Source organism: Miscanthus floridulus, chromosome 18 (genome assembly GCF_019320115.1).
Source record: "Miscanthus floridulus cultivar M001 chromosome 18, ASM1932011v1, whole genome shotgun sequence".
NCBI lineage: Eukaryota > Viridiplantae > Streptophyta > Magnoliopsida > Poales > Poaceae > Miscanthus > Miscanthus floridulus.
Window position 1 is genome coordinate 130009719 of NC_089597.1, and position 19101 is coordinate 130028819.

The 19101-nt window shown below is 44.6% G+C and overlaps 3 protein-coding genes across 3 annotated transcripts; 1 reads left to right on the forward strand and 2 right to left on the reverse strand.

The window, feature by feature from the left end:
* Positions 1 to 7923: 7923 nt before the first annotated feature.
* Positions 7924 to 8961, reverse strand: LOC136524671 (protein ALP1-like). The gene is made up of 3 exons (XM_066517948.1): positions 8442 to 8961; positions 8192 to 8357; positions 7924 to 8077 (listed from the first exon to the last, which is right to left on the reverse strand). The coding sequence occupies exons 1-3, from the start codon at positions 8959 to 8961 to the stop codon at positions 7924 to 7926; spliced, it is 840 nt and encodes a 279-aa protein (XP_066374045.1).
* Positions 8962 to 13841: 4880 nt separating this feature from the next.
* On the forward strand, positions 13842 to 14588 carry LOC136524672 (mavicyanin-like). The gene is made up of 2 exons (XM_066517949.1): positions 13842 to 14010; positions 14176 to 14588. Exons 1-2 carry the CDS (start codon positions 13842 to 13844, stop codon positions 14586 to 14588), a joined length of 582 nt encoding a protein of 193 aa, XP_066374046.1.
* Positions 14589 to 16391: 1803 nt separating this feature from the next.
* Positions 16392 to 18366, reverse strand: LOC136519703 (protein FD-like). The gene is made up of 3 exons (XM_066513076.1): positions 18034 to 18366; positions 16575 to 16652; positions 16392 to 16472 (listed from the first exon to the last, which is right to left on the reverse strand). The coding sequence occupies exons 1-3, from the start codon at positions 18364 to 18366 to the stop codon at positions 16398 to 16400; spliced, it is 486 nt and encodes a 161-aa protein (XP_066369173.1). The 3' UTR covers positions 16392 to 16397.
* Positions 18367 to 19101: the final 735 nt, after the last annotated feature.

Here is a 19101-nt window from a genome sequence, read left to right on the forward strand (position 1 = left end):
CAACGTCCCGTATACTACATTAGCGAAGTACTGTCAGAATCCAAAATCCGGTACCCACATGTACAAAAACTACTCTACGCTCTACTCATCACCTCATGCAAGCTTCGCCACTATTTCAAAAGCCACAAGATTACCGTGGTGACAGATTTTCCACTCGGAGACATCCTACACAATAAAGATGCCACGGGGCGCATATCCAAGTGGGCAGTTGAAATCGGAGCTCTTAACATCGATTTCACCCCACGGAAAGCAATCAAATCTCAAGCCCTCGCCGATTTTGTGGCCGAATGGACAGAGATTCAACAACCTTTATCAGATACAATCCTTGACCACTGGAAGATGTACTTTGATGGATCACTCAAACTAGGCGGGGCCGGTGCAGGCGTTCTCCTCATTTCTCCAGAAGGAAAACAACTCAAGTATGTCCTTCAGATATTATGGCAAGCTACAAATAACGAAGCAGAATATGAAGCCCTCATCCACGGGTTACGAGTGGCAATTACTCTCGGAATAAAGAGATTACTTGTATACGGCGATTCAGCAGTAGTCATCAACCAAGTCAACAAAGATTGGGATTGCACCAAAGAAAACATGAGTGCTTACTGTGCTGAAATACGGAAACTTGAAAAACATTTTCAAGGATTAGAAATTCTACACGTCCTGCGCGATTCCAACATTGCAGCAGACGTCCTCGCCAAGCTTGGATTAGATAGAGCGAAGGTTCCACCCGGCGTATTCATAGAAGAGCTATCAGTTCCCTCTATCAAACAACCCGGTGAAACAACCCATGAAATTCAGACTAAAGGCGTTCAGATCTTGGTAATCAACACTTCATGGAGCTAAGTTTTCATCGACTACATCAAAGAAAATAAATTGCCAGCAGATAAAGCAGAAGCCACCCAAGTTGTCCGCAGAAGCAAAAACTACGTGCTAGTAGGAGATAGACTTTACAGAAGAGCAGCATCATCAGGAGTACTCCTAAAATGTGTCTCATTTGAAGAAGGAAAAGAGATCCTAGATGAAATACACTCAGGTTGCTGTGGAAATCATGCCGCTTCAAGAACACTAGTTGGCAAAGTATTTCGCACTGGATTCTACTGGCCAACCGCTTTAAAAGACGCAGGAGAGCTTGTCAGAAAATGCAAAGGTTGCCAAATGTTTGCAAGACAAGCCCATGTACCAGCTCACAATCTTATCTGCATCCCACCCGCTTGGCCTTTTTCCTACTAGGGGCTGGATCAAGTAGGACCCCTGAAGAAAGCAAAAGGCGGCTTCGAGTACATCTTTGTAGCAATCGACAAGTTCACCAAGTGGATTGAATACAAACTACTCACGAAATACAGCGCAACCAAAGCAGTCGAGTTCATCCAAGACATTATGCACCGCTTAGGCATGCCCAATCGAATCATCACAGATCTAGGCTCCCCCTTCACAGCTACAGAATTCAAGAGCTGTGCACAAGACTGTGGTTTTAGTATAGACTATGCGTCTGTTGCACATCCAGAAGCCAACGGACAAGTAGAAAGGGCTAATGGACTCATACTAGCCGGATTAAAACCAAGGTTATACGAAGAACTAGTGGACTATGGGTCCAAATGGATTGAAGAATTACCGAAAGTAGTATGGGGGCTACGAACTCAAATAAGCAGAGCAACAGGCTACTCACCCTTCTTCCTAGTTTATGGGTCAGAGGCCGTACTGCCCGCCAACTTGATCTGGACATCACCAAAGATAGAACAACACGATGAAGGAGAAGCAGAACACACAAGAAGATTAGAACTCGACAGCTCAGAAGAAGTCAGAGTAAACGCTACCCTCCAATCAGCCAGATACCTACAAGGTTTAAGACGGCACTACAACAAGAGTACCCATCCTCGATCACTACAAGTCGGAGACTTAGTGCTAAGAAGGATACAAAAGACTGACGGACGACATAAGCTACTCAGTCCATGGGAAGGTCCGTTCATTGTCGCAAAAGTCACCGGACCAGGCACATACAAATTAATAACCGAAGATGGAAAAGAAGTCAGCAATACATGGTACATCAGCCAGCTAAGAAGATTCTACGTGTAAAAACAACTCAAGAAAAAACAGATATGCAAGCCACAAGGAACCAACGTTCACAATCAACGAAGGACAATATTCTTCAACAACATATGTATTAGTTTATATTCATGATCAATAAAGATGATACTCATCCATAGCATGTCTTGTCATGACTTCCAATGAGTTGTTTTCATGAAACAAAAAGCAAAATGGCTGAAAACATGCCTGAGCATCCCGGCCGAGAGCAAAATAGCTGAAAAGACGCTTGAGCCTACCGATGAGGGTAGCTAAAAGCTAACACCCGAAACAAAAAGCAAAATGGCTGAAAACATGCCTGAGCATCCCGGTCGAGAGCAAAATAGCTGAAAAGACGCTTGAGCCCGCTGATGAGGGTAGCTAAAAGCTAACACCCTTTTGATCCAATGGAGCAAACTTCATTCACAAATGTTTGAGAGTTGGAAGTGAATGGAGAGTCAAATACTGACCGGACGCTAGCTCTGGTGTGACTGGACGCTGGCTCAGGGTCCGGTCAGTTCATTTGACCAAGGTGAAAGCGTCTGAAAGTGACCGGACGCTGCGAGGTCATGGCACCGGACGCTGAGGGCCAGCGTCCGGTCGACTCTAGTAAGGTCCCAGAGAGGGAGAATCCTGATCGGACATGTCCGATCAATGCTGACCGGACGTTGATTAGGTTCTGGCTACTGACCAGACGCTGCTCAGCAAGTGACCGGACTCTAGGGGTCCAGCGTCCGATCGACATCAGTAAGGTTCCAGTGAGGGAAAACATGACCGGACGCGTTCGGTCAGTGTTGATCAGACATTGCCAGCGTCCGATCGATATCAGTAAGGTTCTAGTGAGGGGGTACTTTTGCTTATTTCAGCAGCTGAGAAACACCTTAGAGAGTGCCAAGAAGAGCAAGGTCCTAGTGAGGTAATTGAGATTTGAGAATCCCAAAGAGATCCCTCGTTAGTGAAGATCAAGAGTAGCAAAGTGTGCATCCACCTTCTCATTAGGCTTGTCGTGGTCAAGTGAGAGTTCATGCTTGTTACTCTTGGTGATCGCCATCACCTAGATGGCTTGGTGGTGATTGGAAGCTTGGTGATCATCCAGAGAGCTTGTGGATGACCCAACTCAAGTTGTGAGCGGTTGTGGGTGATTCACCGGGACGGAGTGTCGAAGAATCAACCCGTAGAGAGCACTTGATCCTTGCGCGGATCAAGGGGGAGCTACACCCTTGCGCGGGTGCTCCAACGAGGACTAGTGGGGAGTGGTGACTCTCCGATACCTCGGCAAAACATCGCCGCGTTCCTCCCTCTCTATTTACTTTGAGCATTTACTTTGAGCAATTCAATTCATGTCTTTACATTCTTAGAATTGTCATGCTAGAGTAGGATTGGAACTTAGGTTGTAAGTCTTTTGTGCGGTAGAATAATTAGAAACATTGTCTAGGCACAAGGGGTTAATTGGGCTAACCATAGGATTTAATTATTGCAAAGAAATTTAGAATTAGCCCAATTCACCCCCCCCCCCTCTTGGGCATCTTGATCCTTTCACCGTGGATAAGGAGAAAACATAACAAATGTTGTTGTTTTTGCCCTTAAGCGCATATGCATGCCCCAGCCATGTGCATCAATCAATATGTGAGACTTTATATAGATTGATTGACAACATAAGATTGGGCATTGCTAGATTCATTAATGGCAGAAGAAAGTACTTTGATAACTCATAGTGGTAACTCTTTCCAGTGTAGCTGACTGACGAGATCCTAACATAGGGGCATGTTAAGCATCGAGATCAAAGGTTCCCGACCAAGAAACCCCTCGGCCGCCCCTTCCAGTATTGCCGGGGGCTCGGGGGCTATACCCCTCGGGTGCGCAAGCGCGCACCCTCCGGTCAAGGAAATGGGTCGAGCCCGAGCACGCTCGCCATCTCTGCTCGAGGCTTGGGGGCTCACCCGAGCCTCAGGCTCCCGATCGACAGAAGCCTGGACCCGATCCTTGGCCCCCTCTTGGCCTTCGGTGCTAGAAAAGTCCCAGGCCAGAGACAAGTGCCCGAGCCTCCAAGGCTCGAGGGCTCCTTAGCGCTGCCCAGCAGGCGTGGCCCTGTCAACCGCTCCTACGATAGGGTCACGCATGAGGCATGACATAAGAAGACAAACTCCTCCGCTGGCTTCAGGGGCTCAGGGGCTTCCGGGCCTGCGCCTCAGCCCCTTAAGATTGCTGCCTTCGCCACCAAGAAACCTTCAAAAAGATGCACCTGGTAGAGGCCAGTCCACAAGCCAACACAGCCTAACACTCAGCGTGTCAGAACAGAGCAGCCGGACGACGCCAGGGCCTTCTTCGGTTCCACGACAATGCCAAGGTCCACACGACGCTGCTGCAAGACCCTCCTGGACTCCGACGCATGTAGACTATAGGCTAAACCCCACAAACCTTCATGTAACTGACCTACCTCGCTATATAAGGGGAGGTCGGATCCTAGAGGGGGGAGGATGATTCCAGACGGGACGATCCGAGATAGATCATTCGGGTCCTCACCAGACAGCTTGAGCTCTGCACCGAGAGCAGAGCCACCACAAGAGGAGCACCGAGAGCTCCTCCCCTGCTTCCATCATCTTCCTCCTCTCTGACGAGGGGGAAGGCTCCCACCGGCGACGAGGTCTCTAGGATCATCACCGAGCGATCCCCTACAAAATCTCTCTCGTACACTCTGTTGTAACCCCTCGATTTTGGATGCTCTCGAGTATAAGGATCATCAGCTACTGGACGTAGGGCCCTGATAACCCGAACTAGGCTAAACCGTGCGTCATCTCTGTGTTTTTTGTGTTCTTGAGTCCACCCGAGCCACCGGAGACACACACTCAGTGACACCCGACGAACAACAATGCTTGCCGCGGTTTCAACCCCGTGACACTTACATATATACATACTCGTACACATGGAGAAAAAGAGAGCGAGATAGAGCGCGCGCTTGGCTAGTGTATAGTTTACTCCTTTCGTCTTAAAATAAATTAATTTTTAAAATCACCGGAAGTCAAACTATCTTAGGTTTGACAAAATTTATAGAAAGATGGTGTATGTACCAAACATCTATGACATGAAATAAGTACATTATAAATATATATATATATGTATGTATGTATATATATATATATATATTTCATGATGTTACTAAACATCTATGACATGAAATAAGTACATTATGAATATATATATATATTTCATGATGTTACTAGTGATACTAATCTAGTGCCATACATATTGATGTTTTTTTATTATAAATTTGGTAAGACTTAAAATGCTTTGACTTAAGGCAACTCGTAAAAGTTGATTTGATTTAAAATATAGTTTGACTTAAGATGACTAAAAGTTGATCTAATTTAATTAGGAGGGAGAGAGAGAGAGTAGATGAATAACAATGTGATCATATGATTTAGGACCCTGGCTGCTAGTTGAGTGGACCTAACAATAACGCATGCGAACAGACAGCAGACGTATGTGACGAGACGATGCAGCATCCGATCCGATCGGCCCGATCCCATTCCCAGCACCGGCCAGCAGCAGCAGGTTTGGTTCCAGCCGGCATTGCTGGGCGGCCGTGTGCGTGCCGCGCTGATAGATACTCCCTCCGTTGAGGTAAAATGCAATTCTCGCTTCCGAGGACTTAAACAGATTGAACTTTGACTAAATTTATATAAAAATTTACTATTATTCATGATATAAAATAAGTATCGTTAGATTAATTATAGAATATATTTTTATAACAAATTTTGTTTGAAGATATAAATGTTAATATTATTTACTAAAACTTGATCAAACTTAAATTATTTTAACTGACATGGATCTTATAATTACATTCTTTTACGAACAGGAAGCATTATGAATGCTACGATAGATACGTACGCACGCAGGCATGAAGCCGTATCATGTCGCCGTCACTATTAGCTAATGTAGTCGCGCACGGCCGCCGCGTTATTCGTTGGCCGCGTGCCTTCTGCTGCCTCTAGTCGATCTCTCTCCGCCGTCCACGCCAACGACCGGAGTATCGGGACCGACCGGAAGATCGGAGTATCCGGACCGGTAGATCGGTTTCATGGAAGGGAGGCATAATTAAAAGGAAGCGGCAGATCCATGGACCATGGAGCTGAGCAGATCATGCGCGCCGCGTCGGCGATCAACATCGATAGATGTGCCATTCTGCCCTGCCCTGTAAACGTGTGGCTCCGATCGATCCTGATCCGCGCCGTACGTCGTCGTAGTCTAGGCCAGGCCAGGTCAGCTACGTACGTCCGGGGTGGTGACTGGTGAATGATTTTAGACCTAGCTAGGCCAGGCGGGGCCATAGCTAGCTAGCACTGCACGTTCACGCAACCGTGCCTTCCCTAAACTCGTTCGTCGCTCCCTCTAGTTGTTATTATTACTGCTTGCGTGGCAATTAATATCGATATGATATAGTACTAACTCAATACTATAATAACTTGCTTCTTCTTCACTATACGTGCGAACATACTCTAGTTCCTTCTTCAATTTGGACTGGGGGCCGTTATTAGCCCGTGACCATGATTAGTTTTAATATAATGCCTTGATCGAGAGATTAATAACTACAATACCAAACGAGCATCTTCAGCAGGACTTCTATTTGACCTCCTACTCTGAATTTAGAGAGTGAGAGTAAAAAAAAAAAAAACTCCAGCAGCCCCCTGCTACACCCTATAGTTATGTTGCCCCCTACCTCAACACCCCCCAACCCTATCTCCAACAACAACACCTAAAATACAAGACCCATTCGTACTTTGGGTAGCGCTACAGGCAAAAGGTTCAATACCTATTCGGCATCTTCTCCAACAACCAGACCCAAAAGATAATCCTTTCTGCAAATGGGTTTTCAGGAGAGAGGATACCCATATTTGGATCGTGTCTCTCAGGCAACCCAAAATAGGTCTCTCGTATAGGTAATCTGTTGGAGTCTAATTTTAGGTCTCTCACTACCAATTTTGGGTTTGGGTCTCCTTATTGGAGACAGTCTTATGTTGGCCCCCTGCTCCCCTTTTTTCCATGTTTCCTCTCCAGCCGCGCGACTCGCACGAGTCGCGATTCCGTCCGTGCGCCGCCGCCATGGTTCGTCCGGTTGCCGACGGCGCCACCGCCTCGGCCAGACTGGATCTCGCTGCCTCGGCCGGCCCGGACACCTAGGCATAGTCCCCCCCCCCCCCCCCGCCGCCCCTTGCGCCTCCACAAGCCCCGACGCCGGACCAGATCTCGTCGCCCCTTGCGCCTCCACAAGCCTCGACGCCGTTCGTCCTCTGGTGCACCTCCAGCAGCCCCGGCGCCGTCCGTCCTCCTGTGCACCTCCAGCAGCCCCGCCATCGTCCGTCCCCCAGTGCACAGCAGGTTGAACCCCCCTGTCTCCTACATACGAATTGAATGATGCAATTTTCTGTCCAAATTTATGCTATTTTCTTGTCGAATTAGTTTGCAATGGATTTCGAAGGCACATACACAGAATTGTTGTCGGAGGACACCCCCATTGTTTCAGTTCCAATGTCTGTGGCCCTATTTGAGAACGCTTATCTGAGAATCGATTTTAATTTGATCAAGATTTTTTAATAAGCTGCGATGAAAAGAATCTGCTGTCTAAACAATCGAGGGTGTTTGACAATCCTGATTATTGCCCTTAGATTGTCTGTCCTGAGTGTAAAATGACATGTATGCCCCTGAGGCTGATGACACCTCATTTGTTCACTGAATACGAGATGAAAACAATTATGGTACTAATTTTTTGTGTTTTCATAATAATTAGTTTGTGACAATAACTAGTGTGTAGGCAACATGAAATTAACAAAAGTCTGGACAAATTGAGATCGATACAATAGTTAATCAACCAACCATAGCCGTGGCTATAGCATCACGCAAAGCACTCATATCCATATCATCTCCAGAAACACTTCCTTCACCCAAGCTGGATTCAGGTCCATCTGTACCTTCTTCTTGGATATTTGATTGAAAGTGAGCATCATTTATGGAATTGTCTCTAATGAAATTGTGAAGGGCCATACAAGCAACTATAATTTTTTATTGCTTGTTCACTGAATATTTGGGCATCTTCAAGAAAATGCGCCATTTCATCTTTAGGACTCCAAATTACCTCTCAATCACGTTTCTCAAACTTGAATGCGCATTATTGAACACCTCCTTGAATCCCACTGGAGTACGACCGTGTTGCCATTCAGAAACATGGTACCTTTGTCCCTTATATGGTGTAAGATATCCTTTTTTATTAGGATATCCTGAATCAACGAGATAATACTTCCCTACATTTTGTAATTGTAGGTTACTTAACACCTCATATCCTTGTCAATTGCAAAAAAAATGATTTGAGTCCAAAAGATACATACCTTCGGGAGGGTGTGGAAATTGTTGCTTGTATGTGACTAGAGTATCCAATAAGACACGACTGTCATGCACAGATCCGGGGCAACCAGTGACAACAAATATGAACCGCATATCAAAGTCACTGACCGCCATTACATTTTGCGAAGCATAACCATGGCGACCAATGTATTTAGGTTGCTCATGCAATGGAACAGTTACTGGTATATGTGTGCCATTGATTGCACCAATGCAATCTTTGAAATGAGGCCAAAACCTAGCTTCTTGTAGCTTAGGATGTATAGAATCAAAATGTGGATATGTAGGCCTCAGAATGTAAAAAGCCAACTGCATGACACACTTAAGTACCTTTGTAAATTTCCTGCTAATAGTTTCTAATGAGTGGGTGAACTTGTTCTTCACTTGCCTAAATGATTGAGGTGCACCACATGCCCACATGCTCACCGCATTTTGCTCCGCCCACCATTCATCAGAAGCCACAATACAACCAGTGTTAGGATTCCTCCATAATCCAGTAGCTCTCATGTTCAAAGTTTTTCATTGGTTATATTTCTTCTTCATTGTATCCCATCTATTCTTCATTTGTGACTCATTATAAGGCCTCTTGGTACGTTCGAAGAACTTTCGGACAAGATTTACATAGCCCAAACTATTCAAACAATGTCCAGGTCTATTATGGGCAAGAACTTCTTCCACACAAATGTCAATGAAGGCCTTAGCAGAAAAAGCATCCTATTTTGCCTGAACTTTTGCTGACTTGTCCATTTCAAATCTCCACAGACTAATAAATATATAAAACACAAGCATTCAGCATTATATTTGAAGAAAAATTCCTAACCAAAACAATGCAGCTCCAATTCCTAAAACAAAAAGCATTCAACATCTGCACAGACATATCCCTAACCATGGTACTCATCTATAATTCATTCTTTTGCAATACAAATCAAAGCAATCCATAGATCAGGTATGAAGAAAAGTACCTCAACAAATCAAGGGAACCAGGACGGAGGGGATCGTGGACGAAGCGGAACACCTTCAGTCGGAGCAGAGGAAAGGGCAATGGGGGAGCCGGCCTCCACCGATCGAACAGCTACGGGTGCCTCTAGAGAAGATGACGGGGACAGGGAGCGGGAGGGGCGGCGTGAGCGCAAGCGGCGGCGTGAACCCTAGCGAGCGAGTCGCGAGTGGAGGGGAGCGGACGGGAGACGGACGGGTGAACGGAGGGGCAGAGGGTGGAAAAAGAGTCGCGATGTGGGAAACGCAGTCGCTCGCTCGCGGTCCGCAAAACGCTGGTACAAGTTCATTTAGGATTGTTTCCACCTCCCCGATTATTACATAAACTAAACTCAGCGAGGGTGTTTGGGTGGGATTCTTGCTTCTTTTCACCTCGATTCCGATTATAAGCGAAAACAAACACGCCCTGTACCTATTCAATCCAAGCCCTCCAAAAGAACATCAAACTTCACACAGGACGAAGATGTCCAATTTTGCATATCTTGGGACAGTGTGAGCTCTGATCCTATCATTGGCAATGAGCTACCGAGCAAGGCATATTGGACAAGAATCACGAAACACTTCCATGCCAACAGGACCTTCGAGTCCGATAGCACTAAAAATTCACTTGAGCACTGATGGTGTACAATTCAGGAGTGTCAAAAATTTCAAGGAATATTTGAGGCTGTGGAGCGTCGACACCCGAGTGGAGTTACATACCAAGAGCATGTAAGTTTGTTGTATGTCGGTCAATTGTGCAATATTGTCATATGTGCAATCTTGTTAACCCATTATTTTATTTTGATTGTAGTTATTGGAAGCAAAACTCGCCTACTCAGGTGGAAAGAAGAAAGGATTTTCTTTGCTTCATTACTGGCTCAAGGTGAGGAACTCGCCTAAGTTCCAATCACTTAATCCAAAGGAGAAGAACAAGGCTACCAATGCCAAGAAGCAAAAGACTAGCAATGCCACAACATCCAATCCAATCAATCTTGATGAAGTCGAGGCTGAAGAAGGTATGGGAAGCCCACAAACTCCTAGATCTTCTCAAATATCACAAGGACAAAGGCCCATTGGAAGGAAGCATGCAAAGGAACAGCTCAAGAACATGGGAGGAGATGGTGGTTCACACAAGAATGTAATTGAGGAATTGCTTGTTGAGAAGAAAGAGGAAAGGAAGATGAAGGATTTAAGGTGGCAAGAGGCTAAGACAATCCAGGAGCGTAGGATATCAGTTGATGAGAAACAGTTGATGTGGAAATAAGAGCAAAAGATTATGTTATGTGATATTAACACTTTAGATAGTATAGAGCAGAAGAATTATATGTTGGCAATGAGGGCTCAAATCACGCACAGAAGATGGCGGAGTTCTCCCAAAGCCTTGGTGGTTCCAGTGGTGGTGGTCGTGCTGCAGAAGATGATGGTCTTGGTGGCGACGCATCTATTTGAGCTTTGTTTTATTGTGGTCCAATTGTTGACATTGAAAACTCTATTGTCGTACTTTGTTTAAGTATGTTTGAACTTTATAGTTTCCTACTTTGATTAATTATGTTCGAACTATGTGCTTTATTTGTGGTTCAAATATTTTTGGTTAAATTGTAGAGGAGAAATGGAGATAATAGAGGGCCAACATGCATTTTTGAGAAAATAAAATAGGGGTCTGTTTTAGGTAGTACTGCTGGAGACAATAGTAAAAAAAAATATGTAGTCTCAGAATAGGTGGCTACCTAAACAGAGAAATAGGGATCTGTTTTAGGTAATATTATCTATTCATGCATGCCGGCCGGCTGCATGTTGCCCGTCAGTTTATTTGTGCCGCGCTTGCCCGCGTCCGCAATTAACTACCGACCATGTCTACATGCATATGATGCATATATATCGCGTATGCCCTCAAGGCAAGCAAAACCTACATATATACACCGTACCCATCAAAATTTCATATTTTGTGTGGCTATTATTATTCAACCCTAGCTCTAGTGTTTTTGTGTACTAGTTATATACACAGAATGTCAGCAAAAAGCGAACCTCGCTCAACTGGTTGCATGCGTATATAGTTCAGTACAATATATAGCTTCATATATCAGTTGTTCCCCATTATATATTGCCTAGTGCTTACATAATCTTGGAGAATTTAATGTCTCACTGTGCCTCCATACCATGGTGCCTTTGTTTTTGTTTTTTTTTTATCTCGGTACTACATAAGCAACCACCACTAGAAATGGGCATTCTCAATCCACTGGCAGTCGCTTTATACCAAGACCGCCAATGTGGTCCTCTCGAGCGCTCGTTGTTAATTATCTTAGACCTTGAGCTATGGAATATATTCATGCCAACAGGGCCTTTCCATTTTGGTAGCCCTTGAACCTTGGCAGCTGACAAATTACATACTCCCTCCATGCTAAATTATAAGTCATTTTAACTTTCTTGGAGAGTCAAAGCATCTCAAGTTTGATCAAATTTATAAAGAGAATTACAAAGATTTATGACATCAAATATGTATACTATGAAAATATAATTAATGAAAAATTCAACGATACTTATTTGGTATCATAAATGCTATTGTTTTATTATATAAATCTGATCAAACTTAAGATGCTTTGACTCTATAAAAAGTTGGAATGACTTATAATTTTGGACGGATAGAGTAAAATATAAGTATTATGTAAGATTATGCCATTAACTTATCCCATTTTTCAAGTTTACTTCTAAATTTATGGCTTATTTATAGATATGGGAGAACGTTGGGTGATGATCTAATTCACTTGTTATACTCTTCAAGACTTCACTATTAACTAGTAGCTATTACTAATATAAAACGATTTTAGGACACATGTTTGGTAGCTATTGATACTTGATAATCATGTGTATATTTGGTTAGACTGAAAAACGAGGGTACAACTATTTTAGGAAAGAGAGAGTACTTTTCATATGCATGTTCTGCTTGTATGTTGGGCCGGCATCCGGCACTGATCTGAGAAGCTGCTGGCTGGTCGAGTCGAATAGCATGCATGCATGCATGCATGCGGTTCTGCATATATCTGCACACGTCTGCATGATACTTGTTTACACCGATCGAGGGCTGGATGATATAACACATGATCGGCTGACATGATCTATAGCTTGTTAGAATCTGGCTGCAAGGGAATCTCTTTGCAATCGTCACCGTACCACACCAAACACACGTTGGATGTAGTTGATGACATGGCCGTGACGACTTGAGGTGACACTGGGAGTATTAGTTGCTGACATATGGCAAGGGCCCTGATGACAAGTCAGTGGAGAGACAGCTGAAGGCAGAGATGCTGGGATCTAGATGACAGCTGATTACCATTTAATGATACTTATTTAATATGGTATAAATATTAGTATATATTTTATAGGTTTGGTCAAACATTTCACTACTATTCTAGCATTATATTCTTTTTTAGGATTGAGGCAGTAAAAAAATATTTGCTTTGAAAAGGTCCATTTTACCCTCTGAGTTATTGTCGTGGTATAATTTCCCTTCTTGCACTCTAAAATTAAATATTTTAACCTATCAAGTCTCAAAACCGTTTAAATTAACCCCTGCCACATTAACATAAGTTGTGTTGACAACCAAAAGTGGCCAAAGTGTATAATGGACTCCGTCATGTGTTTCTATCGTCAAGACAGTCAAAAATATATATTTGAATCATTCCATTTGGAGCTCGGACGAAGAAACAACGTTTCGGGGTGTTGACCATGCTGGAACTGGCCAGGCCGGTTCCCAAACCGGCATGCAAGTAGTTATTGGTCACATACATCGTTTGAGAGGGGGGGGTAGAATGTCTGGTTTTGAAGTTAGAGGAGGAAAGTTAGACGTCGACATTAATTCAAAGGTAAAAAGGAATTTCTTCATTCACCGTTCTATACATACACTTCTGGCATGTAGTTATTGGTCACATATATCGTATACATCGTCTGATGTAGAGGCCGGGACATTTTCATTTGCTTAATGAAATAAACTCCCTTTATTATCTAAAAAAAATACATACACTTCTGGCATGTAATTGGGCTGCGCTGGCCGCTGGGCTGGATGCCGTGTGAGGCCCAGAATCCGGCCGGCCTGCTGCGGGGTGCTCTTTCGTGATTTCGTCACGTGCACCAGGCCGCCGCCGAATGTCGATTCAATTGTCATCCACCTAGCGACCTCAGCTCGCTGACCTCGTCTTCTTCCTCATCTTCCTCGTCCAAATGTCCACGCAGCTCGCCCCCGGCGCTTCGAAATGTCCGTCCTCCGTCGCCGTCAGCGTCGGCTCTGCTGCTCTGCCTCGTCCTGGAGGAGAAGCATCGTTAAGTAGTCATAACTCCTAACACACGAGCTGAGTTGAGCATCCTGCGCCAGTCACCACGCACACAGTCAAAATTAATCTAGCAGCAGTGATATGGCGATGCAGGCTCTGGCCGTCGCCTCCCTGCTCCTGATTCTGTGGCCGGCGCGGCGCGCCGGCGCCGCCGAGTACATGGTCGGCGACGTCAGCTACGGCTGGGAATCCGGGTCCGGCATCAACTACGCTGCCTGGGCAAGGCAGTACGCCCTCGCCGTCGGGGATGTCCTAGGTCAGCTCGATCACCGCCTGGCCCCTGCTCTGCTCATCATATAAATGCATCCCTGCATGATCCATGCATATGAACACTACCTGTTTCATGCATGTTTAATTTGCGCATGAGTTAAATATATACTAATCCATGTACGTACTTTGATGTTTGATCTGCTGCGTGCAGTTTTCCAGTACGTGAGCTCCCAGCACAACCTGTACGAGGTGACCGAGGAGGTCTACCGGTCCTGCGACACCGCCGTCGGCGGCGGCAACGGCGTCAAGTACACCAGCGGCTACGACCGGGTGGTGCTCGCCGAGGCGAGGGGATACTGGTTCATCTGCGATTTCCCCGGCCACTGCCTAGGAGGCATGAGGGTCGCCGTCAACGTGTCCGCCGGCGCAGCAGGAGGAGGAGGAAGCGGCGGATCGCCTACTGTCAACCCCCCGCCGGACGGCAGTGCGGCGTCGTCGATAACCGGAGGTCGCCCGGGTTGGGCGGCGGGGTGTCTGGCTCTCGTTGTCCTGGCGTTGATGAATACTAAGGGCCTTTTGCTGCTACTATCGGCAGTATGGTCACTGACAGAGACAGAGCAATAGTGCAGTGTTTGCTGAGAGACACCTTCGGCTAGAAAACTTACCAAAAAAAGGCATTTTGTACATTTTTCAAATTTATGGGAAAAGACATACATTTAGATTATATATGAATATATGATAGTGCTATATTTCAAGCCCCTGAATTTTCGGGCAACCAACTTGTATGATTAAAATGAGAAATAACAAAACAAGTTTTTTTTCCATTATTCAAACAAGGATAAAATTACATGTTGTCTGAACACCAACAAAAAAAAAGCACCTGAGAGATAAGAGAAGTGTAATACATTGGCACACAAATTTCATGGGAAGAATTGACCACATGCGTAAAACCGATAAAAGTCCTAATCGTGGTCAAAAGCAATTTTGCCGAAAAGCAATTACGTTGTCTATTCTTTCAGCTAATCTGACATGATAAACCTAAAGTTTGCTTTCTATTTCCATTGGTGTGGTTGATGGATGTCATGGATCGTGCACTGAAATACCATTCTTGTTTTATTTCCTAGCAAAGTTGAGGCACGAAGGACTTGGATCGCTTCATCATCCTGCAAGACGGTGTGGAGGCCCAATAAGAAGCACCGGCTTATACTTGTGTATGCCTACTGGGCTTCATTTGGGGTCATTGTGCTTAATATATTTTCAAACTTTTTTTTTGCATTTTATTCTATATTCTCATCCTCTAGTGTATTGCCTTTGCTTAATGATTTTCTCGGTTGTTGCAACTCAAGGGTATACACCTAGTATCTTAATCAATCCAAATTTAAGATGCCCATGAATTGCTTATACAAGGCCTTTTGGTAGGGTTTTAGAGCTTTTGTTTGGACTTCTCCGTAAACCTAACCAAATGGTCACTCGAAAAACGTATGTCTTCATCACGCCTAAAGGCTAAAGCACCCATGGAGCAAGAGCCGTTTGCAATGCAGCCCCCAACAACTCCTCTAGCCCTGTCCCTGCTTGGCGAAGTCCTTCTGCCAAATGTTTTTTTTTTCAAACGGCTTAGCTCCACGAGGAAACTCCATTAGAGCAGCCGAGCCCTAGACATTTGTAAATGATGCGTAGCCCTAGCAAATGGGGCCTTAACCTCAATAGTTATGTTTTTGGTAGTATATAAGAGGTGTCGTGGTGTCTAATTTGAGTCGTGGATTGTAAACCCAAAATAGGCAAGCCAGATACTTTGTTTTCTTAACCCTTTGTCCCCTTAGAACTGAGAAGTGGGTTGGCATGAGTTTGGTGGGCTAAGCCTGGTCCACAACTATTCTAGGGCTGGGCCTGGACGGAGGAAACTCGGCCCAAAACAGTTTTTGTAGTTCTTATTTTAACTTAAAATTAACGGGTGGAGTCCAGCCCAATAGCATCTGGGTTAAGTTTGCCCATGGGCATTAGTAGGCACGGATTTTAGGCCTGAAATGTTCTCAGTTTTTCCGTTGGCTTGGTCCGCAAAATGCTAATTCCAGTTTCCTCTGTTGTATTATCTTTATATATTTTTTAGGAGAACTTGGCCCAAGTCTCCTTCCTTGGCTTTGATGGTGAACGCAGAAGCCTGCAGGGGTTATCATAGGCATCTAACTGAACTCATGTCGCCACGGAGTCTAAACCATGTTGGACTTGTGGGATGGTAGATTGGCAAGCTTGAGATTGCTCTAGGTGTCAAAGAAAAAAAGATACAGATCATAGCACATTGCCCAATCTATCTCCCCTTGCCCTACTTCACACAAACACACACCGACACTGAAAATGTACACACAAGTCCAAACATTCCTTCTCTTAACTTTGTACTACTATCAAATATATATATGTTCATGTTTCTTTGTCCCTTCAGAATTGGGTGGATGAGGTTCTTCGAAGTGAGCTCTTGGTTGGGAGGACCAGTGCCGCTACTTCCAGTTTCAGCTGTGCAGCAAAAAAAGAAAAGAAGTGTTCATCACATTGACCACCAAAGAAAACAAGGCATGCTTTTGACATGCATGATTCTCAGTATGTTTTAGCATGCACCTCTTTGCACTGCTTCTTGAGCTTCAAGTTCTCATCCACCAGACGGCGAACCTCTTTCTCTAGATTCTCCACATATGCCTGCACATAAACAAATCACTTAGTAAAAACAATCGAGCTACAATTAACACAAAGACCTTTCATTTTCAGGTAAACGACTAATTGTGCTGGTTGAGATGTTGGTTTTCATTGACCTAGTTTTGATCAAATTATATTGTTAGACGTCTTTTTAATAATTATTTTGTTTATTTGGAGACGGCACGTAACTGCATAAGCATATGCATTACCATGAGACTGTATTAGTCTGTACTTATATGTAGTCTTATAGATATCGTAAGCCTCGCGAGGAAGAAGACGCAACAAATTGTAGTGGTTAATTTGACGCAATCCTGAAGTCATATGCCAACTTGGAATTTTTTTAGTATTTGGTTCTGTGATCGAACCAATAATAACCATTCACTTCTTGCCATCCAAAAAAATGAAATAAAAAAATCAATCACAAACTTCCAATATGAATGGAGATGCAGATGTCATGATCACCAGGAATATTCTAACGAAGTTTTGCACAAGCGTACTCGTGTCGCTGTGTGAGCCCTTGGTGCTTGAATTTTCTTTGTTTTGTTTTTGTTATCTAGATTGAGGAATTCGTGCTTAGACTTGGAGAGCAGGTACAACTGAACTCATCATGATCAGTGTTAACATTTTTTTTGGGATTTTTGTACTGGATGATAGAGTGATAACCATCCAACTTGTTCTTGAAACAACAGATATGTATGTCGTTCAATTATGTAATTAAGCTGGATTTGGCGGCACTCAGAGAAGCGATATACATGTTTAATCCATGTTGACTAAGAAATTATTGGCAGAGACTCAGTATATATGCATGATGGAAAGAGAGCCACCACGCATTCCATTTTTTAAAACTTTTGCAAGCACTTATTTTAACTCAGAGACCAAATTAGCTCACTAGTCATCAGTCACCACCTCTCTCCAAAGTTTCACTGTCACATACCTGTATAGCTATAGTATACGCCTGTGTATTGCATTGGGATGTGCTAGTAGTATAAGGTTATCTTAGGGGGAGCAAAGCTGTAATGCTGTACCATACTTGTTACTACTCCAAAACATTTTGAAGCATGCTTTATTAAGCTTGAAAAGGTGTTCTCCAAAACAGTGAGGGTTGCAATAGTGACATAAATATTTTGAAGCATGCATGGCTTTATATGCCTTCATAGGTATATGGTAGTATATGCAATTTTTTTCAGGAAACTTCATGGATTTGTAGTTTCAGACTTTCAGCTAGTTTTTGACGTTGCCATCATCAGATAGCAGTGCATAATTGGCAATAAACTCACTCACAAGTAGAAAAAAAATACTATCTTTAATTAGAGAAAAATGCAACTGTGCTAAAATACCCTTTTCTAAAAAACTGTGCTAAAATACTTGGTGTATACGTACTGACCCTCTTCCTGGCCCTGGAGCGGAGCGCGGACTCGCGGTTCCTCATCATCCTGATGCTCCGCCGGTCGTCGCCGCTCGCCTGCTGCACCTCCATGTCGACCTCGTCGCCGGCGGCAAACCCCGCGAGCGAGACGGGCGTGGAGGGCAGCGCGTGGCCGGCGATGACGACGGCGGGTCTGCCGTCGTCGTCGTCGTCCTGCAGCGTGGAGATGGAGAAGAGGGAGCTGCACCCGCTCACGAAGCTCAGCTGCGGGCTGTCCGGCTCCCTCCACGCAGCCGCCGCCGCCGCCGCCGCGTGCACCGCCATCTGGTAGTGGTGGTAGTTGGCCGCCATGACGGATAGATAAGGAGACGAGAGAGAGAAAGACAGAGCACCAACAAGCAACAACACTAGGGTGCTTGCTTGGATATGTGTAATCGCTAGTAGTGCTTCCTCTACTTTTGGCTCCTGCTATGCTGCTGCTTGGAAACTGGGGTGCAGCTCAGCTAGCTTTGGCAGCAGCACTGACCACAGAGCTACCAATGGCTTTGCTTGCAGGCGCGCGGTGAGATAGTTCATGGCCCTGTAGGAGTATTTATATGCTGATGCTGATGCAGCCTGTGTCGTATGCCTGCATGCTTGTTAATTAGATATATACTCCTACCAGCTGCGGCGGCAGCGGCTCCCGATAGGCTAATTAATTGTTAATTGGCATCTAATAATCATGTCTGGGACGGAGGCAGTTGGCTAAATCCACCACTTCGATTCGATCAGGAGATCGATATATGATGCTAAGAATTTTCATCAGCTAGGCCATGAACTTATTAGAGATATAGTGCTGCGCATGCTTGCTAGCTCACCATGACATATTACACCATGTAAATACATGTCCACTCCTGTTGTTTAGCTCATAAATCTTTTATTTTCCTTTTAAGAATTTTGGTTCATATCCTTGCATATTGGTGTTGGAGAAAGCGATCCATCGAGCAAGCAGGATGGTCCCCGTACTAGTTGATCAACGTTACAAGTGAACTGTGTCATCTGGGACTCTGGGTAGGGCATTCATGGTTAGATAATCTATTGCTACCT

What these genes read in the sequence shown, in the direction of transcription:
- LOC136524671 (XM_066517948.1), bottom strand. Translation starts at nt 8,961, where the DNA reads ATGAGAGCTACTGGATTATGGAGGAATCCTAACACTGGTTGTATTGTG. An exon ending in ATTTCCACACCCTCCCGAAG is followed by an intron (nt 8,358 to 8,441) that starts GTATGTATCTTT and finishes TACAAAATGTAG; the next exon opens with GGAAGTATTATCTCGTTGAT. An exon ending in TTGAGAAACGTGATTGAGAG is followed by an intron (nt 8,078 to 8,191) that starts GTAATTTGGAGT and finishes CAATTTCATTAG; the next exon opens with AGACAATTCCATAAATGATG.
- LOC136524672 (XM_066517949.1), top strand. Translation starts at nt 13,842, where the DNA reads ATGCAGGCTCTGGCCGTCGCCTCCCTGCTCCTGATTCTGTGGCCGGCG. An exon ending in CGCCGTCGGGGATGTCCTAG is followed by an intron (nt 14,011 to 14,175) that starts GTCAGCTCGATC and finishes TGCTGCGTGCAG; the next exon opens with TTTTCCAGTACGTGAGCTCC.
- LOC136519703 (XM_066513076.1), bottom strand. Translation starts at nt 18,366, where the DNA reads ATGGCGGCCAACTACCACCACTACCAGATGGCGGTGCACGCGGCGGCG. An exon ending in GCTCCAGGGCCAGGAAGAGG is followed by an intron (nt 16,653 to 18,033) that starts GTCAGTACGTAT and finishes GTTTATGTGCAG; the next exon opens with GCATATGTGGAGAATCTAGA. An exon ending in TCAAGAAGCAGTGCAAAGAG is followed by an intron (nt 16,473 to 16,574) that starts GTGCATGCTAAA and finishes TTTGCTGCACAG; the next exon opens with CTGAAACTGGAAGTAGCGGC.